Here is a 19,122-nt window from a genome sequence, read left to right as displayed (position 1 = left end):
TGCCCTTTCTATTGAGTCCCTTTAGTATAAACATAATTAATGCCCGGCCTCTTTTATGGAGGCTGTCATCAGTATTCATCCACATCCCCCGGAGGAGGGCGCACTGAACCGCTGCTGCAGCCGGACCGGCTCGCCTCGGCAAAGCGACACTCGGAGCCCGAGTGAAAGGACCTGGGAATGCACACAAGTGGTATTTGTAAGCCGAGATCAAAAAGCATTTACCTTTAGATGTTTTCCTGTTATGAATATTCAATGGCCTTATTGAAATCTAATTTAGGTCTCCTTATCTCTGGGGGTTTTAATCAGTGCACATAGCCGGAGGGTAGATCTGATTGACAGCCAAACTTTAGTGAAAGACAGAGAGCTGGTGGAGGGGGGAACAGACACAGGGCATGGACAGAAACACAGAGAGAGAGAGAAAGCTGTGCACTTGTGTTTTTGGGGCACAAGATGTAAGGTGTAAAAATGCTGTTTTGAATGCAAACTGGTATCCGAACAACATGTTACCACAACACTGTTTAAAGGGATAGTTGTTATAATACAAAAATGTAAATTCTGTCATTCATTGTCGTTCATGTCGTTCCAAACCTGTAAGACCTTTGTTCATCTTCGGAACACAGTTTAAGATATTTTTGATGAAATCCAAAAGCTTTCTGACCCTGCATAGACAGCAAGGCTACTATCACGTCCAAGGCCCAGAAAGGTAATATGAACATCATTAATAGTCCATGAGACATCAGTGGTTCAACCGTAATTTTATGAAGTTAAAAGAAGATACTTTGTGTGCAAACAAAACAAAAATAAGGACTTGTTTCAATGATTTCTTCTCTTCCAGGTCAGTCTCCACCACCATTCACGAGAGAACCATTAATTTAACAATAAAGGAATAGTTCACCACAAGATGAAAATGTCTTTATTTATTCACTCTCATGTGGTCCCATATTTCTTCCATTAAACAAAATGGTATTTTCAAGGGTATTATTTCAGTATTTTAATTCAGATAGTGTATATTTCATATTAATTGACCTCATAGTCAATTGACCTCAAAATAGAAGGTTTGTATTGGCATTGATGGTTCCATGAAAAACCTTTAACATCCATGGAACCTTCCATTGCACAAAAGGTTCTCTGTAGTGGACAACTATACTTGCTGAAACATTCAAGGAACCCACTGTTGCGAAAACCCCCTATTAGAACAATTATTTTTTAAGAGGTAACTGCCAGTGACTATATTATTACCCATCATCATGTTAACATTTTAATTTAATTTTAATTTAAATAAAAGTATTAGACAGCTGAAAAAATCAGGGAAAATTCTGAATTAAATTCAGAAAATTTTAAATAAAGCACAAGTCATTTTTGGTTTGCATTTTGGTCAGCTTGACAGCACCATATGCCTTTACTGTATGGAAAACAGAAATTCAGATTCCACTTAAGAAAGAAAAATGAGCTGAAGGCACGAGCGTGAATAAATGATGACAAGTTTCATTTTTGTCTGAGCCCATCCCGTTAATTTGACCAGACTAAAAGAAGCTCAGCTGTTTTACTGCTGCAAAGCTTCGCTGATAAGCAATGACACATTTTAAGCTAATGACTTACAGAGACTGCTTAGTTTGAAACAAGAGAATACAATTTCCTTGCGTGATGAGCAGATAATCAACAAAGGAGAGGTCCACCAAAGCTCTGAGCTAATAAAGGTCTTTTGTTAGGAAGAAGTCTTCTTGTTCAAGTCTTAAGAACATACAGCACTATCACTCCTGCAGTTATAAAACAGCCTCATCGATGAGCACAGCGAGAATTAAGTGAGTATTAAACACATTGTTAAGTGTGACCATTTGAGACCTTCTGACTGGATGGAAAGATGGAGGGAGTTTTCTGAAGAGGGCAGCAAATGACGACTCCCTGCCAAAGCAATGCATCATATTGTTCTGTAAACAAACATTTGGCATTTTTGCAGTTTGTATGAGTGTGTGTGTGTGTGTGTGTGTGTGTGTGTGTGTGTGTGTGTGTGTGTGTGTGTGTGTGTGTGTGTGTGTTGGTTTTAAAAGTAGACTGGAGGTCTAACTGTCGGCAGCATATTTTTGTGTTCTTTCTGTCTGTTTCTTTCAATGATATCAGCACAAAAGTAAGAACTACAGACAGTCCCAAATAACAGCAGCTGTCTTCAACAACATCACCCTGATAAAATAACTTTAAGAGCACAGTTCAACTGAAAATGAAATTCTGTCTTCATTTACTCACCCTTATTATGTTGCAAAGCCGAATGACTTATTTTCTTCTGGGTAAGACAAAAGATAATGTTTTGAATGACTAGAGTGTTTAAGCTTTAAAAAAGAAAGCGGCATAACGGTATCATAAAAGCTGGTCTGCGTGACTTGTGCACTATACTGTATGTTAAGTCTTGTGAAATCATATAATAGCTTGTATGTGAAATATTGTGATATTTTAACAGTTCACAGACGGAAGTTAGGTCAAATTTGTAAATAAATGATTTGTTTTGGGTTGAGTCTTTTGTAACAAATAATGAATGATTTGTTCATAATATTCCACACATGATCCACAATTCCAGTCCATCAATTAGTGTTTTGTGAAGCGAAAAGCTGCGTGTTCGGAAAAAAAACAATTTATCATGAAAACACATTTTGAACTTAAAACTGTCGCTTCCGAAAATACGATTCCTTCATCAATAATATTGATTATTCCAGTCATCTCATCTGAATCAGGAGAGAAATATGCATTGATCAAGCACCATTTATGAGCAGTAACAGTTCTAAACAAATATGTTGGTAGATTTTGATTTGAGAGGACAACTCGAGATGGACTTTTTCCCTGGAGTAAGTGTTATTATGGATTATGGTATTTTGTTCAGAAGCAGCCGTTTAAATTTAAAATGCCTTAAAGATGGATAATTATGAATTTCTTTCTTACAAAAAGCTTGACACAGGACATCATCTGATGGACTGGAGTTGTGTGGATTACTTGTGGATTATTGTAATGTTTTTATCAGCTGTCTGGGCTGGGCCGGACATTCTGACGGCACCCATTCACTGCAGAGGATCCATTGGTGAAATAATGCAAAATTTCTCCAAAACTCTAAAAAACAAGCCCATCTTCATTTTGAATGGTCTGAGGGTGAGTTTATTTCAGCAAACTGTAATTTTTGGGTAATTTAAGGGCCATTCTAACACTGGTGTACTTACAGATCCAGTATGTTATTTATGTAAATTGCACTGAAATTACACTATGTTTTAATAGCGGTATACACAATAATATTATATTACCTGTCCGAAAAAAAAGGGAAAAAAAGAAGCAGCAGCTTGGGCAAGCAAGATAATAAAAGTTTCATTGTCTGATTTTTGCTCTTTGCATTGCCAAATGGTACTAGTGTATCTGATGGCGTTCATGAATATCTTGGACAGGCTTCATTGAGACAATGAGAATGTTTAAGTTCTTGCAACATCTCTTGATATGTTGTATGGGTGTTTCACTGACACTTTCTTATCATGGCGTGAGCGCAGGTGTGGGGTCCTGTCCCAGAGGGCTCCATTAAAATAGTGTCCACCTCTGTGCCGAGCTGCAGGACAGTGTGTGTAACGCTGGCCATATGCTTACCAGGAGACCAACAGCTGACTGAGATAATTGACAGAAATCAACATATCTGGACGCGCGCGCGCGTGCATACATTTGTGTGAGATGTGAGCGGGAGGAAATGATTGGCGATCAGCAACACCACAGGGAGCACAAAACAAAGTGATGTAGTAATTTAGTTAGTGGAGGGAGAGTTTAATGCCACAGGGCTCAGCCTTTAACAGAAGAGAGAGACAGAGAGTAGGAGCTCGGAGCTTTCTTCTGGTCATACAATATCTTTGTTTAGTTATTTTGTTTGACTAATTTCCTAGTCTTTTTCTTTTTTTGTGCTCAGCAGCCTCTAAAAATATTAATTTGTTCTCTAAATACTTTATTAAATTATTAAAGTAGTTTCTATTGTTATTCTGGGACTGGAATTGTGTTCCAGTGTAATAACATTTATTATTTGGGAAGTCGTGGCCTAATGGTTAGAGAGTCGGATTCCCAATCGAAAGGTTGTGAGTTCGAGTCCCGGGCCGGCAGGAATTGTGGGTGGGGGGAGTGCATGTACAGTTCTCTCTCCACCCTCAATACCACGACTTAGGTGCCCTTGAGCAAGGCATTGAACCCCCAACTGCTCCCCGGGCGCCGCAGCATAAATGGCTGCCCACTGCTCCGGGTGTGTGCGTTCACTGCTCTGTGTGTGTGCATTTCGGATGGGTTAAATGCAGAGCACAAATTCTGATTATGGGTCACCATACTTGGCTGAATGTCACTTCACTTTCACTTTTTTTTTTCACTTATGGATTTGATATCTATAATATAAATCATTTTTATTATGGAGAGTAAATAGTGCATGTGTTAGAATAATTAGCATGCAGATCAGGGCTGAGCTTGGGGGGGGGGGGTATATAAGGAGAGGACATTCGTAGAGACGACGACACAGTGACATTGTCATTAGCTTGAAGTTAATTAGTAATTAACGGCACTATTTCGCTCAGGCACATCTCCTGCTCCTCTGACAGGCTCTTTATTCCTCCATTGCGACGAAAACCAATAATGCGTGCAGGAGGCTGTTTCTCTGTCACTTCCCGCGTGAGTTAATTAAGGGCTTTGCCACGATCCTTAAGATATGTAAAAGCTGTGATATTATGGCATGTTACAACCAGCTGTGTTAAATTCAATAATATCCTGAAAAAATACAGTGCCACCTCAGGTTTGATGTTGCTTAAATCCACTTAATCAAACTAATTAAAAGATTTGTAATAGGGCAAATTATCATTTATATTTTTAAGATTAGATTGACAATAGATTTTAAATTACTGTTAAATGTCTATGTTAAACATCATCATCATCATCTTTCACCAGTTATTTATTTATACAGAATGTAGTATTTAGTTACTATAATGGACTGTTGTGGCATGTGGAATGAAAGCCAATGGATGTGTTAATAAACGTGTGTACACATGTGTAACAAAACCCACATGCAACCTTATTTCTCCCCACTTCAACAGTATATAGCAATGCAAGAGACCATGAGACCTTTCCATATACAAAACACTGGAGGATTCTTCTATTTATTCAGTCTTTTTTCTGAACACAATGACCATTTCAATCACACTATATCTTTTCCAACAGAACTCAAATAACGTATGGTTTACACACAGACACACACACACACACACACACACATATATGTGTGTGTGTGTGTGTGTATTTTTATATTATTATTACATATTTAAATATAATTATTTAAATATTTATATTTTGTAATCTTATTTAAATATATTAAATATTATATATTACATTTATAATATTTTAATTTCAACCTTTTATCAATAGTTTCTGTCACAATTTTTTACTTTGTCATAAATATGTTTGATCTCATAATTTTCATCTGTCACATGATTTTTTTCATCTCACAATTTCAATTGTTTTGACAAATTTGGACTTTTAACCTCTTAGTATGTAGTACTTTCAACTTTTTATGTCATGATCATGACTTGTTAATCTCATAATTGCGATTTACCCAAGTACAGGCTTCCATATATTTACCTTGATTTTTCTTTATTTTTGTCACAAATATATTAAAAATGTCAACTTAACTAAGAATTGTTGAAATGACACATTAATGATAATTTATGTAAAATGAAAACAAATTTCAGACAATGCATTTTTAATTTAAACACTGATAATTCTAGTTCATTCATTCATACATTCATTATTCATTTATTTATTTTGTTATAATATTTGTACTATGGATTTTCATTGTGTGACAGGAGAATGCAACACTGTGAACTATCGTCTGCACATACGCGCACACACAAATGCATCCACACATCAGCCCATCACTCAGATGATCTGGACATTAACCGGATAAGACTCTGAGAGCCTGGGGACGTTATTCTCTGCAGTACTCTCAGGTATATATACGTGCTTCAAAGTGAGGAAATACCCAATGAATACTGGTGCGACAGTAACTAAATGCTCTTTTCATTACTAAACATTCGGTGACCTGAATTACTGAATGGCACATTCCACAAAAACAGTATTTTGTACTGAAACTTCTAGATATATTAGATAAACTATTACCAAATAAAATCAACCTAACATGAAATCTAAATAACATGTTCTCTTGAACCTACAGATCCTTCCTGGAGCCGCATGGAGCACCTCTCATCTTCAGGTGTGACACAGTGTCGCCCACTTTGCCCCAGGCCCCTAATCTCACCCCAAATCCCACCGCCACGGTAAGCGGCATCGCCATCTGTCTCTATGGTAACCCGAGAGAGTCCCGTGAGAGGGGTGACGGATGCCTGGCACACACACACATTGCCAACTCACCAGCACGGCACGCAGCGACCTGCCATATGGTGCCACCCCATATATCTAGCGACAGAAGCGAGGAAGACCTGCATGTCCATCCATGCTGATATAGCTCTGGAATTACGACAGCAGTGTGAACGACTAGTTGCCACAATATGGCTCTAAAAGATTAATTAGCGCACTAGGCTTTCCAATACAGGCTACTTGCAGACATATATTTCAGCTGCTCAGAATAATGAGCTCTGTGAAAGTGTCTGTTAATATATGTAGATAATCAGAACTGAAGTATACTAAAGAGGGTGTGTGGAAGTTGATGGCTGGATGCAGTTGGTGAAGTTTCCAAACTGGAAACTGAGGTGTAATGATGCTACAAACAGTCGGGAGGTGCCAGCCATGACACTCCAGTTAAACACACACATATGCCCACCCTCGCACTTTCAATTACGCACATAAAGGCCTCTTTTCAGTATTTAAATCTCTGTTCCAGACACAGTTAGAGGACTGTAAACCTTTAAGTGATGTAGGCCTACTACACCAAACTATGTCCTGGACTCTGCTGCCCTCTGGTGGTGTAGCTCTCAGTGCAACTTCAACATGTCTTCAATCACTCTGAAGAAGGTGTGAACTTAAACACATTTTACCTTGAAAACGTACTTTTATATTTCAGCAAAATACAATTACAGATACAAAATACATAGTTTTGAACGTTTTACAAGCAATATGGATTGGTTCAGTGTTCAGTAAAACATTTTGACTATTTCCTAATTTCTATAGGCCTTCTTTTTAATTACTCATATTTTCTTATGTAGCTAAAATGAGCTTCCATTATTTACCTTGATTTTCTTTCATTTTTATCTCGGATTTCCTCTCAAGCTCTGACACGTTTGTCTTCTTGGTAAAGTTATTAAGTTACAATACATTTTTGTTAACCAATAGTTTAGCTAGTCGTTGGGGAATTTATGGCACAACTAAATAACAGTCATAACTTACTTAAAACGTATTCTAAAAAAATTTCAGACAATACTTAAATAAAAAAAAATATTTTCTGATAACTTGCTCTTTGTTGAACTTATCCTAGCTAAAAAAAAAAATAATAAGAAAACATAAAACAACAATGGATTTTCATATTTTAAAACATTTGTCCCAGTTTGGGACAAGGGTAAAACTAAAATTAATTAATTTTTTTATCTGAAGAAAAAAAAGGCAGGAGTATGTAACACTGTAAACAATTGTTGACACACATGTGCACATTAACATCATCTCTTGGCTCATTCTGTTGGAGGTGTAAATTAAAACACAGCATTTCCCACTTGATTAAAATATACTTTTATATTTCAGCAAAATATGCTTACAAATACAGAATACTGCATTTACATTGTTTACATTTCTTTTTAATGTGACATTTGTCTTGAAAGAAAGATCACAGTATGCATTGATTCAGTTTTCTGTGATACATTTCTTTCATCCTCAATTCAGTATGCTACGACACTGCATTAATTCACAGATCATCTATTGTGTTTACTAGTCTTGAGTAAAATAATAATTATAAGGAATGACGCAAGCATAATAAATATGCAGAATTTCCTCATCGCTACACTAATGCAAGTTATTGTCAGCTGTGATAATGAAACAAACCCCACAATCATAAATCAGTTATGCAGAACAGTCTATTGTAAACCATTAACACTTTAAAAATCAAATTAAACAGCCTTAAATGGAATGGAACAATATTTATGCAAGATGGCATTTCTATAAAGCTGCATCAGTCAAAACAAGATCAGAATCCAGAGAAAAAATACAATATGAATTAAGAAAGCAAAGATCATGTATGCATTTTCAATCTAATCTCTAAATTAGGTATAAATCAAATATAAAAGTATTCTGAAATATTGTCTACTGCATATTACACACAGTGATATCTAATCTATGTATAAAGTAACATTTTAATCACAAATAACCTTTGTGAACATATTTCTTGTGATTTTATGTACTAATGTACTGGGGAAAATACAATTTCCTCGAGTTCCATGCAGAGAACAGTGTTATATAACAATTCAAGTTTTTTTTTTTTTTGATTGTTTCTTTGCAAATCTGTCATGATCTTCCTTGCAATATGCCTGCAAGAAAATATGTTGCAGAAATATGTTGCTGATTCAATGCACACTGAAAAAAGAACCATTAAAGCGCAGCTAAGCCTCCTAGGCCTTGCTTTTCCTTCAGTTTCTTTAAAGTAACTAAACAGTAACATTTTATTTTACTCTGAGAAATAGATTTACGGCACAATGTATGACTTTTGTGATCGGAAATGTTTTAGTTTTTGATTTACGGTACATTATACACTCACAGGTTAAATATTTAAATAAGTTGCATGAATTGCATTGAAATATTTTTGAATTGGATATAATGTTCAGAGTCTTGTCTCTACATAATAAAGCTTCTCACCATAATACATCCATTTCATTGTGCAACATCTTGGTCCAAGCAAATGACCCACAGAGAGGTCTCTAACGATTAAATCAAAGACAAAAGCATCCTTTAAAGATCAGAAACCGTTCTCAACAGCAGACAGCGGAGACAAAGAAAACGCTTTAAAGGATCAGCCAATGTCAAGATGACCTAGCACATGTTTCATCTAATGACAGTAACGCTCTTCAAACTGATACAAACTATAATTCTGCGGTAACAAACTGTAATCTCGATCACACTCACACAGTGTGAAAAACAGCTGAGATGTCTGAGATGAGGTATTTTAAAATGTCACACGATGCCATGACACTGTCAATACTCAGACTCTCGAACTCAATCTTTTGGTCTTCATCTGGTTAAATGGACGGTGTATTGCAGTTATTCTGAACTGCTTTGGTCGCAGTAATAATGATATTAAAGCAACTGCTACCATAAATCAACACAAGTGCTACAGGGTAAAATAGAAATGAATGAATGCAAAATATTCAGTAACACACTTCATACTGTGGCTCCTAGTGATCTTTAACAGATCTCATCCAGCTTCTCCTAGATTCTCTTCAGCCAAACAATAATAAAACAGTCTCTGAAGAACTGAAATGAAGAAACCAGTGATTGCTTGAGAAAGGTTTCTGTCAGAGTCTGTCATTTCTGCTGCTCTGCTCCCGTCATCTGTGCTCTCAGATGTGGATGTTGTGGTAACGGCCCTTCGCTAGATCTATGTCCACTCTGCGAGCTTCCGCAAAGCTTAAAAATGTTCCTAAACCCAACAGGTTCACTACAGTGATGAGCCCAAATACTGACGCCCAGGAGCCAGTGGTCTCGATCAGATACCCCGAGAAATACACCATGATGACCCCTAACAAACACACACAAACACACAACAGCATTAACACATACAGCACACTAACAATCCTCCTTAAAACTGAGATTGAGTGCTTGTTATTTGTTTGCTGTTTGATTAATATCAAATTTACATTCATAAAATATCAACGGGCTATACTATTCTTACCTGCAAATGCTCCACAGGTATTCATTACTCCTGAAAGAAAATATTTTTTTTTTTACAATTTAGTAAAGAAAAGAAAATAATGAGACTGGTTATATTTACGGACAGTCATATTGATCACTGTAATATTACAATAAATCTGTGCACACCAAAAACTACAAAGTTTGAAGAAATTGTCCACACCACAGATACAACGATAATGAGAAAGAGGGAAGCTGACTTATTATATTAAAAAAATAATAATAATCTAACTTGAAAATAAAAGATTTAAAAAGAAACATATTGAAACTTTTATACTAGTATAAACCTGGCTACAATCACTTTCAGAGCTGATGAACAATTAATCCACTGACAGCCAATCGAAAATATCCTTCCTACTGATGCATGTACTTTTATAAACAATGTTATTGTCCACTGGTGTAAAAGCTAATATAGTTAGCCTTAAGTGTGCAATCAGAGTTTGGGTTAAAGTAGAGTGAATGCTACATACCAAACAGAGCCCCCGCACAGGATGGAGCGAGATCCTGAACGTTCACTGAAACCCCACTAGAGAGACACAATTACATTTCCACATTTACATTCATGCATTCCGCAGACACTTTATTTGACCTGGAAATCAAGCCATGACCTTGCACCATGCTCTACTGTTTTTTCAATGCATGTGTAAGCAGTGAGTGACATTACCTGTGGCTGAATGTGGTGAGGCCCATAGTAGCAGACACGAAAGCCACAGCTGTGGGGAAGGTAGTGGTCCAACACAGGAACAGAGTAAACACACTGGAGACGCCCATAGAGAAGAACTGAAAACACAGTAATACATATAAGATTCACTGTTTTTGAAAGAAATTAATACTTTTATACAACAAAGATGCATTAAATAGTTCACAAGTGACAGTAAAGACAATTATTGTTACAAAAGACTTCAATTTCAAATATATGCTGCTGTTTTGGACTTTCTAAAAGAATCCGGAAAATATATTACAGCTTCTACAAATCTTTTAAGCAGCACAACTGTTGATGATAATAAGAAATGTTTCTTGAGCAGCAAATCATGTGAGATTGAAGACTGGAGTAATAATGCTGAAATGAAGCTTTGCGATGAATGAATAAATTCTAATATAATATTGTAAGTGTTTTTTTTACTGTATTTTTGATCAAATTAATGCAGCGTTGGTGCACATAAAGAGAGTGTATATTTCAAACATACCTGCATGAGTTTTCTAACTGACGCAGTATCAAACCCTTTAAAAGACAAAGAAAGGAGCGAGAGTATTAGTGTGGCAGACGAGGAACATTTAACTGTTTTATAAGTCACTTGCAACCATGTAGACTTGACATTTACAACAGCGTAAAACTCAAACAGACTCGTAACAATGGTGGGAAAGAGCAAAGTCATGACAGAACAATGATTACAGAGTGACACTAAGGAACAGAGAATATTTCATTGCCTTTCTAATTGTCTATAAAAGCCATGAACATGAGAAACAGCGAGTGTATTTGTGTAGCATGTGCGGTTTCGTACCCTGACTGATTAGATGGTCTGAAAGGCAGCCACTAAACAGGGAAGAAGGGATGGCCACAAACCATGGGATCACGTTAAACACCCAACCCTGAGGAAACACACATGCAGACATACACAGGAACAGGCAATGAACAACAGGCGAGTCCAATACATGTGAATCAAACACACACTCTGATCTGATGCCCCCTGCTGGAGTTCAACCACAACAGCATCATACTAACATGACCAGCTCTCTCTCCTTCACAGATATTAATTACTGGAGACCGTTTTTCTCACATAGAAGGAGAGAGATCTCAGTATACAGTCCGACACAGATCGTGTTCTCACACACTGTTTGAAAGAGCGTAGTTCAGCTTACCTTGGCATCAGGGAAGGTGTCCTTGAAAAACGTTGGCAGCCATGACAGCAGTGTGAAGAAGGTGCTAGCGGTGCACAAGTGTGTAATAATAACGGCGCTGAAATTCAGACAAGAGCATTTAGATTGAAATCAATGTCACCAACACAGCATGTCAGGAAAAAATCCACTGCAGGTGCATTCGGTCATTCTCTCTTCATTCATTTCTCTCATTTTTTTCTTATAAATATATTGTAGTTTAGAGAAGACCGATATGTTTATAATTATGTAGATGGAGAATCTAGTCATATCATCACTTGAACAAAAAGTAAAATTGGCGGAAAATGAGAATGTGAAACCCCCATATCTAGAGACTTATGCTTGTTGAATAAATCAATCATGACTAATAGAACTTTTCTACAATGGCATCAGTAATAAAATATCCTGGATCCACACCAGTGTCAATCTACAGGATTTTATATTATACTTTATGATTAATATAACAATAATTATTTCTCAAATTAAAAATGAAAGGGGGTAATTTAAGAATACAAAAAACTAATCTAGTTATGAGTCCGCAGTCTTGCTGTGTTTATACTTGCACTCTTGCTTATTATTGTAACTGAAACTTTCAGAGAAATGCTTTTTACATAACGAAAGAAATGAAAGAGTTGTCAGAAGCTTAGTGATGGTAGCGCTGAAGTCACGTGACCTTAGTGTAATTTGTTTATTGCTGACATTTAGCTTTTTACTTCTGGTGACTGTATTTAGGCTTCAGAAGTCATCAGTTGTGTTCATTTGTAAAGATTACCATGATGAAAAAAATGTATAAGAATGAAACACATTTGTTGGTCTGCAATAATCCAAAAGCCAATGGAAAAATCCTATTGAGTTTTTGTCAAGGGAATCAGAGTGATGCGTATTTCTGGACTGGCCTACAAAAATAGATTATCAATGCTTCAATAACAACATATGTAACAATAATTACTGCTAAAGCACTCCCTCTAAAGCACACTCAAGCATAAGCAGCATTTTTAAATAATTTTATAATTATCTACTTTTATCATCTTCTTTTCCTAACTAAAATGTTACAAAAAACATCCACGTCATGTGCTGTCAGAAACACTCTGCCATGTTTAGCTGACGGGACGGAGTGCTGTATTACTGTTTCGGAGTGCTCTAAATATAGACCGACACAGAACGGATGTGAATCAGGCCTTTATGGGAGCTCAGTAAAGACCCTTTGTTCAGCATCCATGCTCTCTCTCTCTCTCTTACACACACACACAGACACACTCAGTATTCAGGTGCTAATCTCACCACACAGCTGGCTGTCTGAAGAGACGCAGCAAGTTTCTCTTGGACAGTTTGGACTGGGTCCCAGCGCTGCCCAGAGACTCCAGTGTGATGATGGGACCTGACAAACACAAGCACAATCAGTTTTTAAACAAACATTTGAACACCTGTTAAGGAAGAAATAACAGCACAGCTGGTCTCTACTGCACCTCAAATACTTAAGTATCACTGAAATTATTACTTTTTATATATATTGTTTTCTGTTTCATAACATAAAACACAACCAACTGAGACAGACTAAATCCAGAAGAACTGTGGCAATGTCTCCAAGATGCTTCAAGAGTCCTACCTGCAAAGCTACCTGAAAAACAATGTGCAAGTGCACCTATGGCAAAAACTGCTTTGAATGAATGGATGGTCACATTGGAATGTGTGCTGCTCTTAAGTTTATTTATTGCATCAGCACTGCCGCTTTAATTTTCTTTCATGTAGTTCTGCGACACTCCACAAATGACATTTTAGACACTGCTCTACCCCAATAATCTTATATTAGAACCTCAGGACTACTTATAACTCTTAACACAGTCTACCCTTACTGTATCTGTTACTGCCACTTATTTGTATGTAATGCTCTGTCCGTGTCTGTTCTGCCTATGGTCACTGAAGTCGCTCAAAATCTCAGTGCCCTCCACGTATGTATGTCTGTTAATGTTCTGTTATTGTCACTGTATTTCTAAGCCTCGCCATAAGCATTTCAATGCCCAGTTTTCCCCAGTGTTAACTATGCAAATGATAAATAAGAGCCTCTCACTCTCTATCTCTCACCAAATGTTGATTTAATTTGGTTAATTGATTAAAAAAAAATACTTTTATAACATTATTTTTGAAAGCATCCTCATTCCACAGCATTTATACACAAGTGCCTAAAACTTTGCACAGTACTGTAGCTTTACAGTTTGGTATCTTGGAGCATCTTGGAAATGTTGCCACAGTTCTTCAGGATTGAGTTTGTCTCAGTTTGTTCTGTTTCTTCATGTTCACTGGATGATGGTGAGATCAGATCTCTGTGTGGAGCACTGGCTGCTGTCAGACTCCTTGTGCAAACCAAAATCTCACTGGATTATTACAATTAATGGCAAAAATAATGTTTGGAAATGTAAACGGATATTTCCTACTGACACACTACAGCAAAAGATTTAACTTAAAACTTTGACTTAAAACCATTTTAAAACATGTTTTAGCTGGTAAAAATACTAGTGTTCTAATAATTTTGGCCACCACTGTATATACACAAACATATATCTGAATACTGTATGAACATTAAGGAAGAAAATCATTCTGACCCCAAAACTGTTGAATGTCAGTGCATATGGCCACAAAACACATTAAACTGCGAAAATATGAATCTACTACATGAAAAATGCATTGAGAATCTTTTAGGAATTGTACCATGATGCTCAGAATCACAATTAAATTATAAGGTGCTAAGAGGGTCCCAATGCTAATGAACGTTTGTGCTTCTATCCACCTTATTCTTTAACGCAGTGGTAAGCCGTTTTCATTAAATGTGCAAGACTTCCACTTCATTAGCCAACATAGGGAAATAGCTAGAAGAATAACAACGTCCAGTTTGCATTAAACCATTTTGTTCATAATTAAGATAATACATTAAAATAATATGGTAAGACACACCAATTTGCAATATCAAGCAGCAAAACGAGCTGTTTTGTACAGCTAAAAATAGCTGGAAGTGGATGACACCGGACGCCAGACACATTAATCTTACAAATGGCCACGACTGCTCTTACGGGAAAAATAAGGTGGATATTATAGACATACCTTCTCCTTTGAGCAGATACTTCCACATGCAGTACGACCACAACACAGACAGAAGCCCAGAGACGTAGAATACACTCTCCCAGCCATACAAGTCCAGCATCAGAGAGCCTATGCCTCCTATCACCAGAGTCCTACACACACACACACAGTTAGACAAGCTCAGTCTGAAAGACATCTGTTACCTTTCTAAATGTAACAGAGAAAGCAGACAAAGTCAGAGATCAGACACTAACCCCAGGTATGAGCCGCTTCCTACGGTGCTCATGAGGAAGCCCCTCTCACTCTCCACAACCTTCTGAGAGCACAGACTGGCCAGAGATGGGTAGTGAACACCTGAACACCACAGGACAACAGAAGGAAAACAAACACTCCATTAGTGGATTATTACAGTTTTCATATAATGGCTAATAACACACAAACAGTCAATGTTATCAATTTATACCACCTTGTTTAATAAAAAATAAAAAAAAAACAGTAAAATTGTAGTAGTAACCATTAAATAATTAATTAAAAAATTATATTTTTTATTAATTTCTTTATTTTCTTAAATATTTATTTTTAAGTAGACATTTATTTACTTAAAAATTTATAAATTAATATTTATTTTTAGAAGTAAAAAAATTGGCTGATGAATTATATTTTGGCCTTCCTTGCACATTACAAATATTCATGTTATTTTTTTTATCCTGTATTATAGTTTGTGTATTGTAATGTGTAAGTAATACTATTGTATTGTAATATTACATTTTGTACCCATCTCATGATTCTGACGTAAAGCTTAGAATGTATTCTGATTAGCTGCAGAAGCCCGGACAATACGATGCCATTAATAACTTTGAACAAACTTAAATACTTCAGTAACACTGTGGCACCATCTATGCTGGCAAAGGAATCGAAGTCAAAGCCTTTATAGAAATGGCATATTTTATAGCAGCCCACTGTGTTTTTACAGACCTCTTTCACTAGTTTTAAGAGAATACAACAGCAGTACAAAGACATACAGTGTAATTAACTTGCAAGGGCGAGCATGATCGTGGTTAGATTTCAACGCTTTGCCAACCACAGAACAATTATGCTCTGCTCCACAGCAAATGACCTATTCTCATAAAAACGGGTCACAGTTTGCAGGAGGGAACATTTAGCAATTTGCCAGCAATCTGGAAGCAATGATTTACTAAACAAGATTCCCCAATCCGCACTTTGCTGCAGTTTCCAGCAAACTACAGCCCCATTTCAAAAAACACAGAACAGCTGAATACGGTTTTGTAACTTTCTCCAAGCTTAACTATTATTGCAATTCAGTACCATTAGATCTTAGGTAGTAAACAATCGGTACAGTATGTAAGCATAAAAGCACATTTATGTGAAGTCCAGCTGGTTTTGTGAGGGTGCGATGCGATCGCTCACCCTGCAGCAGGCCCATGAGGAAGCGGGAGACGGTCATGGAGACGATGGGCTGGGAGCAGAAATGGGCTAAGATTGGCGTGAAGGCCGTCATTGCTCCCCATGCTGCCGCCGACAACAGCATCACTTTTTCTCCTCCCACCCTAAACAAATCAACAAGCATATATGAATACCAGATCAAATCCAAACAAGTTATTGCATTTGAATATACTTCGGAGCATTTCTCCAGCAAACCAGACATTCAAAAAATTTGTAGCGCTGTTTCAGTCCTTAGATCTGCAGCATGGGACCAATGCAGACAAGCGATTCATTGCAAGCTTCATTTGCATCATTGTAACCAATGCAGACGCCAAAGCTAGATGCCATTTAGTCTTCAGACTGAAGGTCTGGAAATCATGGCCATGAAGCCGTTTGACCGACATGTCCAACAACCAATCACAGTTCGTTTCGTTCAGCGTCACGTTTCGAGGCATGGAAATTTCACCACTATAACTGACTGGTGTGTAAAATTCTTGGACGTATTTTAAAGATTCTATGCCGTGAACTTTAAATATTTCACATACATTTGAAAATCAAGCATTTAGTTGATCCTGATAAGCGCTCGTCGTCACAGCTTTAAACATGACAACTTTCTTTTTTCGTGAGGGCGTTTGGCGTGACGGTATCTTAGTTTCTGGACAGAACATTAAAGAGCGCGACACACACGTCTCCCGGAAATCCTGTAGAATTCAAACAATCTGATAACAACTTTGACATTCCTGAAGTGTTTCCACTTTTTTGTCCCTTTTTTGTGCATCATACGTTTAGTCAACGGTCCATGGGCATGACGTCTGAGGCTGAGACTAGATGCCATTTCACCCACAACCTGTTCAACAAATATTCAAAGCATTTTTGACATCTGGCAACTGTGATGGTTTTTAAATAGAGCCACACCTGTAAAACGAAGACTGACGTCATATTAAGGTAATATGTGAATAGAAATGAATGCATCATGCAACTGCCCTTCCTTTCAAACATTAAAATCAGTTACCTTTATGCATTACGTGTTGTGATTCAGTGGAAATAAATGCTGTGTTACTATTAATGAAGAGAAAGTGAGTCTTTCATTCAACACTAATTTGTGACCTACTAGCCTAACTGTTGCCCAACTATACTAACAATTATTTACGTTTTATAAAATTTTAAGAGCAGGGCAGCACTCAGGAAAGCTCCACTCTCTTATTTAATTTAAACCAAGTAAACAAATAACGACCTTTCTTGTTTAACTAACCTGTCACTGACGTAGCCTCCAAGCACCTGAGTGAAGCAGTAGCCCCAGAAGAAGCTGCCCAGCACCATGCCCGTCTCTCTCTTGGACCAGCTGAAGCGCTCAGCCATGCTCACTGCACAGATAGGCATGGCCACACGGGCACAGTACAGCAGGCACGTCCCCAGCAACAGCACCACCGTCCATATCCTCGCTACTGGCCTGCAGATAGACAAACACAACCCTCCAAGCTTTACACCAAACAAGATTCATATGAGAACTTATAACCAGCCAATGCACATAAATTACATTTCTAACTGGTTAATTTGCTTCAGATGCATTGACTAATGTTGATGCAGTTCATTATCCTTTTTGAGAAAAAGAAAAAAGATGACCTAAATAGTACAAAGTCTCACAAAGTTTCTTTTAATCCTCTGGTGTGGAACAAATGGTGACTGAGCACTCATGTATAATATATGTAGCATTAATTTAAGTTTAATACTAATAAGTTTAATAAATTAATACATTTAATACTAATACATGCTTCTTAATTTTCACTTTTTGAATGAAACTGTTCACAAAGCTTGTTATAAAATGTTTCAAACCTAAATAACTGGAAAAACAGAGATATAACTAGCATATATTTGAAAAACTGACATGAAACTATTGAAATCATTTTGACCATTCACAGTGTGCTGCCAAAATAAATTCAAACTTGAAAAGGTGATTGTGTGTCCTAGAATGAAGTGAATTTATGTTCATAACATTGAAATACTTTTATTTTATAATGTATTAATAGACTTTATCATAATAATGTATTTATTTCCTATGACCTTAATTTGTATTGGGTTAATAAACATTATTTAGGGGAAAGTTTGGTGAGGTGGTCTCACCTTGTCCAGTTCTGACTGGACTCTGCCCACTTCTTCTGTGCTCCAGCTGGTCCGACATTATCTGCGGGGTTCTCCTTAAGACTGGCCAAATCTGGACAAGAGTTCTTTCCATGTTTTTGTAGAATTGCCATTCAACGACAAATATATCCGTGTGTGACTATCCGCTCTGTTATCCTCTCGGGTCAGTCTGTGCGAGTGTGACAGGCAAAAAAGCAAAGCAATGAAAAAAATATGTTTCTTCGCCGAAGCATCTCATTAAAACATCTCCGCATCCATTGCGCTCCGGAAGTAGTGAGCGGACTCTCGGCTTTCACAGCTGCTATATCGCAGCGAGAGGAATTTCAGCTTTTTTCTGATATCTGAAGTGTTGATGAAGATCCACGTGTCAGTTTCTTTTTTCAGCCACGCAGTTCCTCCAACCACTGGCTCTTCAAACCAGGAAGTAACGTGACTCAGCCCCTTCTACTCATAACAACTGAAATGCAGGCATGGTTTCGGCTTCGGCAAAATACCTGAATGTGAAATTGAGGACCTTATACGTTTTTTTAAAGAACAGTTTTAGCAGACACAGCACCACTAAAGGTGACGAAGTTATCACAGACACACCGATGTAGTGATGTGAAGTCCACGAGTCGATTCTTTTGAGCAATTCATTAAAAAAAATTCCCTTATTATTTTACGTCAATTTCCTTTATGGGCGTTTTAAATACTGTAAACGTTCAA

General features: G+C 37.2%; 2 protein-coding genes across 2 annotated transcripts in view; one reads left to right on the top strand and one right to left on the bottom strand.

The window, feature by feature from the left end:
* Window positions 1-19,122, top strand: part of LOC132118065 (N-fatty-acyl-amino acid synthase/hydrolase PM20D1.1-like) — a 324,185-nt gene that overhangs the window by 287,502 nt on the left and 17,561 nt on the right. The gene's annotated exons all lie outside the window — the stretch shown is intronic.
* Window positions 7,704-18,964, bottom strand: LOC132118060 (voltage-gated purine nucleotide uniporter SLC17A9-like). The gene is made up of 13 exons (XM_059527560.1): window positions 18,400-18,964; window positions 17,531-17,728; window positions 16,264-16,403; window positions 15,090-15,189; window positions 14,857-14,987; window positions 13,042-13,138; window positions 11,746-11,842; window positions 11,388-11,475; window positions 11,073-11,107; window positions 10,550-10,665; window positions 10,356-10,411; window positions 9,869-9,898; window positions 7,704-9,715 (listed from the first exon to the last, which is right to left on the bottom strand). The coding sequence occupies exons 1-13, from the start codon at window positions 18,528-18,530 to the stop codon at window positions 9,537-9,539; spliced, it is 1,398 nt and encodes a 465-aa protein (XP_059383543.1). The 5' UTR covers window positions 18,531-18,964; the 3' UTR covers window positions 7,704-9,536.

Source organism: Carassius carassius, chromosome 37, assembly GCF_963082965.1.
Source record: "Carassius carassius chromosome 37, fCarCar2.1, whole genome shotgun sequence".
NCBI lineage: Eukaryota > Metazoa > Chordata > Actinopteri > Cypriniformes > Cyprinidae > Carassius > Carassius carassius.
The sequence above is the reverse complement of the archived record's forward strand: the minus strand, read 5'-3'. Positions and strand labels throughout refer to the sequence as shown.

Excerpts from the sequence above, each read along its gene's own strand:
- LOC132118060 (XM_059527560.1), bottom strand. The coding sequence starts at position 18,530 with ATGGCAATTCTACAAAAACATGGAAAGAACTCTTGTCCAGATTTGGCC. Across the intron at positions 16,404-17,530 it reads GGAGGCTACGTCAGTGACAG|GGTGGGAGGAGAAAAAGTGA; the intron begins GTTAGTTAAACA and ends TGATTTGTTTAG. Across the intron at positions 9,716-9,868 it reads TACCTGTGGAGCATTTGCAG|GGGTCATCATGGTGTATTTC; the intron begins GTAAGAATAGTA and ends TGTGTTTGTTAG.